Source organism: Micropterus salmoides, unplaced genomic scaffold, assembly GCF_014851395.1.
Source record: "Micropterus salmoides isolate LMB-PRFRI ecotype aquatic unplaced genomic scaffold, ASM1485139v1 Ms_hic_scaffold_450, whole genome shotgun sequence".
Lineage (NCBI taxonomy): Eukaryota > Metazoa > Chordata > Actinopteri > Centrarchiformes > Centrarchidae > Micropterus > Micropterus salmoides.
The window spans coordinates 1-8,541 of NW_024043929.1; the positions used below are offsets into that span (position 1 = coordinate 1).

The 8,541-nt window shown below is 40.4% G+C and overlaps 1 protein-coding gene across 1 annotated transcript; it reads right to left on the bottom strand.

Moving 5' to 3' along the window:
• Nucleotides 1–470: 470 nt before the first annotated feature.
• gdf9 (growth differentiation factor 9) lies at nucleotides 471–3,541 on the bottom strand. Its single transcript, XM_038698456.1, is given in 4 exon segments — nucleotides 471–1,737; nucleotides 1,740–1,923; nucleotides 1,926–2,203; nucleotides 3,053–3,541. Coding segments are annotated over 4 exon segments (1,308 nt in total). The 5' UTR covers nucleotides 3,429–3,541; the 3' UTR covers nucleotides 471–1,267.
• Between the last annotated feature and the right edge of the window lie 5,000 nt (nucleotides 3,542–8,541).

An 8,541-nucleotide genomic window follows, 5' to 3' on the forward strand; every position in this document is an offset into this window, starting at 1 on the left:
CATGGCAACCTACGGTATCATGCCAAATCTAAATCACCTTCTTGACAAACATGCAGAGGATGTGTGATTTCTGACAAGAGCTGCTGTCCTGCTATCCTGTGAAATTATCTGTACAATTGACTTCAGTTACGTGCAGGAGATCAAGGTACTTTTCCCAAATTATGGTCATGACCATGAATAAAAACAATGCTTGTCTGACCTTCAAGTCCCCAGAAAGAAAAAAAAAAAAAACAGTGACGCATGTCAGAAAGGCATCTGAAAAGGGGGGTATTGACAGTCCGTTTCTGGCAAGTATCAGATAACTCTTTAAGCACGATCTTCTCTGATGGGGTCCCTCTCACACAATTGTACTGAAAGTTGAGTCTAGTGTGCGTAGCCAATGTGTATTTGTCAGGGCTCCTTCCCTGTGTCTTTAGTGCACAAACATTGTCTATGTCATGTGAGCATGTCCAGCCAGTTGTATGCAAACATTTATGCATGTTATATTTTTTATTTTTCCACCTTTTCAGAGAACCTGTCTACATATTTTAATTCTTTGAATTCTGTCTACAGTCAATTCATTCTATTTGCATAAATTGACATGACAAGCATTGAGTCACATTCAACCAGTACAAATTCATAAGTGCAGTCAATTCATACGCATGCAGTCACTCAGTGACCAGAAGTCATAAATACACACTGAAACCTTGACAACTTTCATTCTGGACATTATGGAGACTGCCATTCAGACAGCTGTCTGTAATCCCCAGGAATAAAACAATATGTAAAAGGTTTGCTAAGAGTTTGAGACTGCTTTTTTCATCTTTTGTCCAGAACAGGGCCACTTAAAACTTGGCAATTGTGTAGAATAATGACAGACCACCCACCCAAAATAAGTTAACAAAAAAAATAACTTAAAAATAAACAAATATACAAAATCATACAACACTCATTTTATCTTCAAGTGTGTCAGATTCAATGCTATATTTCAAACAGCAGTTCAAGAAAAGGTTGCACTGGCAACCTTTTCTTGTCACGCCTTAACAGAAAGGAAATAAATGTCACGTCTCCACATTTTTCAATTGGATAAAATACTTTTTTGTTTAAGTAAACACACCTGCTCCAGATCAAACTTCATGCACAACGATTTTATAAATTCATGATATCACTGAGCCAGGTCAGAGTATCTGATACTCTACCTGTGATGGCTGTTGAAGAGGTTTGTGTTGATGTTCTATTCAGCCCGTAGAAAAAGAAAGAAAGAAGAAAAGACATGTTGGTAGCTCGCTTAGCGACATGTGCACCTGGTGGCAACCATGTCTTCAAACTCCTTGTAGACATAGGAACCGTCCTCTTCAAAGATCATGACACTCAGGGGGCTGTAATGGGAGGGAATACAGGAGGGCCTGGGCACAGAGGAGTCAAGCTTCTCATAGATGATGTTTTGCACCATGGTGTGGACAGGTGAACCGTAGATGAAGCCCATGGTCCTCGGGCAGATGCCTCTGCAGTACCTGGGGTTGTACTTTGGTGGAAAAACAATCCAGTGATCCAGTTTGAGCTGGTTGAATCGCACCCTGAAGTCATATAAAGCACAGTCACTTGTTGGGAATTCAGAGCTCGACAGAAGCTCAGGCAGGTGGATATCCAGACTTTTATCCCCTCGTTTGCTCTTTGAAGATTCCCTCTTCAATCTCCTATTTTGCCCAGTTCTCTGTTCTGGTTTGAAAACCCTCTTGTGAAACGCATTCACTGCAGTGGCCGGCCCTTACCTGCTCTGGCGTTGACCAGTAACCTCTGGTGGACAACTTTGCTGGTATCATTGAGATAAAGAAGCAGCGGAGGGGAGCTCAAGGTGAACTGCAGTGGGCCTTTGCGCCTATTACCACTGGCTCTTTGTTCCTCTGGGCAGGTTACGTTGATGAGCAGGTGTATATTCTTCTCTGAAATTTTAAGAGAGGCTGGAGAAACGAGGTGATGTCAACCTCCACCCATTTCCTCCTGCAACTCTTGTTAGTGCTGGCTGTGAAGTTCACAGTGTGGTGGACCTCAGGACACAGCTCACACTGGTTTGAATGCTCCTGCTCCTTGACACTCAGGTAACACACGGAGTTGACAGGTGCTGCACGGTCATGGTTGAAATTGTACAGCAAGGCCGACTTCAGAAGCTGTTCTTTTCTTCTTACTTGATCAAGGCTGTAGGACAGATCCTGCATAAAACTCTCTGGAGGAGAATATGAGAAAACATAAGGAACTGTCACTACAACAAATGAAGGGTCATGACACAAATGTCCATGTATTCATGATTAATATTTAATTAGCCAGAATAAACATGTACAGAATAACCATATATTTGGTTATTTAGATAAAGTCAATGTTCAGATTTAATTTGCACTGACAGAACAACATTTTCACAAACACATTTGCTCATTTTAGGAATATTTTATCCAATTTCCATGAGGTAATAAAATATTAGATATCAAAAGTCATAATACAAAACATGTTGTTCAGGCCCAAGTGCAGAAAATACTGCCCTCTTAATCCAACTAATGTTTTTGTCTGAGACTGTGCAACATTTAGTGAAATCTGTTGAAAGGTCCAAAAGACAGGCTTGCTTTTCTTTTGAGTGCTGTAACGTGGCACAGTCTGGTAGCTAATGGCTAACTAATGGCTAGATTAAAACAGCTGACCTAACAAACACACAGTTAATTATATTACCAAACCATTTAAAGCACAGTGAATGTGGGGCTTTTGAGGCCCCTGGCATTCTGGGACCCCTAAGCAGTTGGTAATCCAGTCTTGCCCCACTACAACCTTGAAAACATGACTTTTTGATGGAGTTAGCTAATTTTTTACCTTTATTTATATGGTGCAAGACAAAGGTCACCCCAAGCTTTTTATTAGACCCTATATGACCCCTTTTGTGTCTTGGGGTGTTCTATTGTGGGATTTTTTTTAAATGCCAATTTTAATCATTTAATTTGCCATGCGCCTCAGCACTGGATGCAATGTGTATTAAATTGTAAGTATGGTCAACATACAATCAGCTGTAAGGTCTGTTTCATTTGCTCACCTTTATGAGTTTGTGCAAGACATTCATCTTGAGGCTTGATCAGTCGGACCGTGTTGTAGATCGTAATCCCGTCCAAACTCCTCTGCACTCTGGAGGACTTCTTGTAAACCTGCGTCAGATATTTCATGTACCTCTGCTCGGGTTTCATCTTTCTCTTCAGTCCTGTATTCCACCCCGACCCTCCGTGCTCTGACAGGGCTTTGAGCAGCGGAGAGAAGATGCTGCCGTAAGGGTACGTGATGTCGCCCAGGTTGTGCAGCGCATTGGAGACTGCCAGAGGTGATCTAAACAACGGCCAGCTGCAGCTGACCAGCAGCAGTAAGACAACCATGCGAAAATAACGAAGCACGGCTGACATCAGCATTTGTTTTTCCATTGTAAACAACGAAACCAGTCAAAACTTAGGAGAGACTCTCCACTGAGAGCTCGAGGTCAACAGGGCCACACACGTGCCGCCGCTGATCAATACGCGCAGGTGTTGGCAATCAACTCTGTCACTCATATTACTTTACCAGGTAAGGAGACTTAATACCAGAAAATTTACCACATGTTCATTTTTACAATGAGTCATCAAAACCAGCAAGAAGCTAGTTTTAAATGATATGGTTCAGATGAATTGAACAATGCTGTAACCTGCATCCCTGATTCCCATATATTAACGTTAAGCGTTTTAGGAAAATGTAAAACTCATAAAAGCAGTTTCCGGTTGTAGTCACGATACGATTCAAACTAAGATATAAAGGGCAAAATCCCCGAAGTACATTAAAACACATGTTCTCTACCCCACTAGAAGAAATGCACATCCGTATGCATATATGTTTGTATCTATGATTACTATGCAATATTTCACATGCTAGTCCTAGTCTTTCAAACAGATTTTACGCTTTTATTTTGAAGACAAATCTTGCAAACATACGGTGCTTTTATCGAGTAAGTTTAACACTACTGAAGAAGTAAGTTAGCAAGTATATCAATTGTATTTTCCAATATATCACCCACTTTTTTGCTTATCAAGGAACTGTATCAGCTAATTTTGGAGATAACATTTAAAATTATCAACTGACAATCTGAAGTTGTAAGAGAAAAATAACGTTGGTACATTGGTAAATTAGGGCTTGTAATGTTTGGTACCTAATAAAGTTTGGATTAATGTTATATTATATTTAACTTAAGAAACTGGACTTAATGAGTTCATTTTTGAGTCAGGCTATTTAACCATCAGAAGCTAGATAATGTCAACTAAGCTAGCTAATTTAAACTACAGTGAATGCCAAATGTCTAACTGGCTACTGGCTAACTGTTAGTCAAAGCTGCTAACTGTTACCCTAATAAATTAAATACTGTAAACACATCTGAGAACTAACATACATAATTGGCTACACATGTCTAACATCAGATAGTGATTTCCCACCAGATATTGGCTCACAAGCAGGTAACAATGACGTTATAGGTCTTTTAGGGCTTTATAGATTAGCTAATCATCTCAAATGTGCCATGTTCACTCTGGAGAAATGACAAAATGTAGCTACTTTAAAGCTGCTGTCCACTAGATGGCAGACATTAGATTCAACAAATACACAACATTTAGCTTTGATAAATTGTAGCTAAATTTAGCTACACATCCAAGCAACATGCACAAATATTCACTCATGTTTGATCACGACTGGCTTGGCTATTGTTTTACCCTCTCGAGGCTCACAGAAGATTTGTAGCCTACGCATCATGTTGGACAGCTCCTGTGCTTTTCGGCTTCACCCGTGATACCTGCTTACCCCCACGTCTTGTTTTATCTGTTGGTCTGTTTGACTTTGGTTGGGTGTGTGTGTGACACAGCGGTGCAGCTCACTCTGCAGTTCCCACAGCACACGTTACTGAAACGTAGTGCCTACCCTTCGGTATTGCCGAAGCGGGACCCGCAACTAGGCCAGTGCTGGGGGCCCATGGTCAAGCTCTCCCCGCCACATCAACCTGCTGGAGCTCACATTGGTGCAAAAAGGACTGCACCACCGTTGGGCGTGGATGCATTAGCCCACCCAGTCTGGCCTCCTTGCCTGCTGTGCACTTTTCCATTCTTGCAACTGATGATGCAGCTCCTTAACAGAATCAGGATGCAGCATCTGTCAAAGATAGTTGCGGCGCTGGAGAGCCAGATTGTTCCCCAGTATTTGCGGCAACTATCAAGGCAGGCCACCAAGGCCTGAACATTTTACGGCTGGGAGTCACCCACTTGTGAAGCATTTCTTACAGGGCAGGTTGAGGCCCCCTCAGATCAAGAATTATTCTCTTTAAATTGTACTTCCCCCTCTGTCAGGAAGTCCAACCTGTTGTTCATATGCCATGGCAGTAGTACTCCTGCATCCATCTTGTCTGCGCAGTGGTGAGGTGATGGATTGCACTCCGCTAGTGGACCTGAGGTCACATTCCACGAGGGGCATCGCGTTCTCTACTGCACTTCTCAGAAGCATCTCTTTGGTGGACATCAGTCTGGCCGTCTCCTGGTTGTCCACCTTGACATTTGTGCAGTCATATCGAGATATGAGGAACAATGTGCATGAGGAACAATGTGTGGGGACCTCATCAGGGGCAGACTTAGAAGTCTCCCTATGGCCAGTTCTGCTGGCGTCACGTGTTAGCCCAGCTGAGACCCCCAGGCAGGAGGTTCGGCTGTGGGACCGTGGTCAGTTTTTTTTTCTATGTCTGGCAGGGTTTGAACAATGTGATTGGGTCCAGCTGGGAGTACAGCTCATCCCTAAAGCCCTCGCCTCAGGCTTTAACCAATACCGAAGCCCGTTCAAGGGACTAGCAAAATTTGCAGAGCACACAAAATTTTGAAAAAGTGTTTTTGGTTGAAGAATTTGATATCAAAGACAGTTAACTGTTAATGTTTTTAAACTCAGCTGTCAGCTGTCAGCTTGTCAACTCTTTTATCCCTGATTGTACATTGCACTGTAACTTTATTATTTTTTTAATGTGTATTTTTTCAATTTCCCTATGTTGCTTTTAAACTTTTTTATATTTCCCTGTTGCTTATGTTTTATGTAAAGCACTTTGAATTACCTTGTTGTTGAAATGTGCTATACAAATAAACTTGCCTTGCCTTGTCAAATGTGACAATGTGCACATTACAGTGTGCTTATATATAATATTTAGTTGTGCCAAACTACAGAATAGTATATAGTATAGTACTTTTGAGTTTGGCTTGTTCACCTTTGGGTTTCCAGTAAACGACCAGACAGCACTTTGCAGGACTAATTTGATGCTGAGGTGTGTGGAAAGGCACACACTGCTACATTTTCCCACTTGGTTGGTAGTTGGGCACTGTAACATCTCATTAATGAGCTTTCAGTGTAATTGCATGTTATAGTTTTACACAATTTTGTTGTCCAAATAAATTATTTAAAGAAAATTATCCATAAAACAATCAAAATACATAATTTTTTATTCAAGAGTGTTTGTTTCGGTGAATATCAGTTTGGTGATTTTATGTGATTTTATCTATTGGAAAAGAATTGTCTTACTAACATCATCATGACATTGATCTTATTTTTTCAGCCAGTTTTAGTGGCTGCACAATAAAATTAAACCTTTTTTGCATCAAGCTCATATTACACATTATCTTATTTAAACTGTGCTTTTGTACTTTGCAACCTTTAAACAAATATTCACATGGACCAGTTACCATTAAAGGTCTTCTTACTCGATGAAAAAGTAGCATCAGTGAAATGAAAAGCTAAAATAAACCTCTTTGCAGGAGTGATTTAGTGACTATTTAAACTGTAATGATTATATTAGCATGCCCTGCCCTCTACTGGCCTGAAATATGAAGATCTGAGACAAACAAAAAACGGTGGTAGAGACTCAAAGTGCAGAAATTACCAAAAAGAGTTGGTCTGTCCAGTAATAGTCAACCATCGAAAAACTAAATTTACCTAAGATAGGACAATAAACTCTTGTCAGCTATACAAAGCAGCGCTCTTGTTGTGTGGTGGAAATAGCTGTAATTTGCCCTCAGTAAAATACCCCAATACAATGTCAGCAGCATACAGCTTTTTGTACAGTGGGTGTCAGGGTTGTCAGTTGAATAACATTACCATTTATTTAATATTTGATTTGTGTGGATGATCCATTTCATTGGTTGTGTGGTTTTCCTGTAATACAGGACCAGTGTTCCCAAAGTTCTAAAAATAGCAAAACGATGTTGCTTGTGCCATCCAACACTTTAATATTATGAAGGGTAATTAATCTCTGGGGGCCACTTGCTGGGCTTTAAATTTAGGTTGTAGCCATGTCAGCTCCACAACGTATACTAATAATATATACTAATTTGCACATTAAACTGTTTTGAAGTAGCTATTTGTTTACAAAAAAATGTAGGTACCATTTTGTACTGGGTACTGACAGGATATTATACAAGACCTGGACCACACCACAGTATTGTTGGAAAATCTTTGATGTTTGCATGAGACATAGGAAGTCTTTCCCTGGTAGATTTCCTTTTATGATCATTCCCTTTTCTTGCAGTATTAAATAAGGTTTTGTGGTGAGATTTAACACGTAATGCAGGCTGCTTTGTTGCATAGTTGCGAGTGCAGCTGTCCTTTGTCAGGATCATTATGCAAGCAGCTTCATTTCCAGATATCAAGACAAAGGACATTGTTCTGGCACTGTTTTGCTTATGGCTTCATTGTCTGAGCTCCAACTCTTTTCATGTCATCAGGGACTGGTTTTCTCTGGGTCAGTTAAGGTAAAAAAAATTGTGTTGTGTAGTGAGTTTAGTGCTGTTTTAGATGTATGTATGTATGATCTGGGATAAGAAGGTGATTCATTCCTTCATGACAACATGAGCATTAAAATGTGTTTGAATGGTTGTTAGTTTTCCATTTCAGGTTTATTTCTTTACCATATGAATTACACAACACTCTTTAGTCCTCTTTGGCTTCTCTTTTGCAGTTGAGAGAAATCATGTCAAACGTATTTGGCTGACCTCCTTTCTAATTGATACTAAAATGTTCGTTAACTGTGGGGCATTGAGTGCATGGCCTAGAATGTCCTACTTATGACTCTTTTTTTTCTTTTACCACGTCCAGAGAATGAAGCCCATGTTGTCCCACAAAAGGAGGCCTTTCTCATCCATTACAGCTCAAGTTCACAAAGAGATTGAAAAAGGAGACATTCCACCCCCCTGTCAAGTTGCCTGATTTGCATAACTGGTCCCACAAAGTTCCCCTTCGCTTTGACTGAAGTTGAGAGGAAGCTTTTTCAAAATTTGAAGGTTAAAACCTACCATTGTTTTTTTCTACAACAGTATCTAATGTTTTCTCTACACTCTGTTGGCTTTGAAGAACTTTAACAGATTCGATTTCGATGATCAGAATATCATAAGTATATCATCTGCCGTGCACAATGGCACCATGTGTTGATAGCAACTGTTTCCCAGGTGTGGTCTGTTTTCATATTTCCTCATACTTCACCAATCATCACGGGTCATG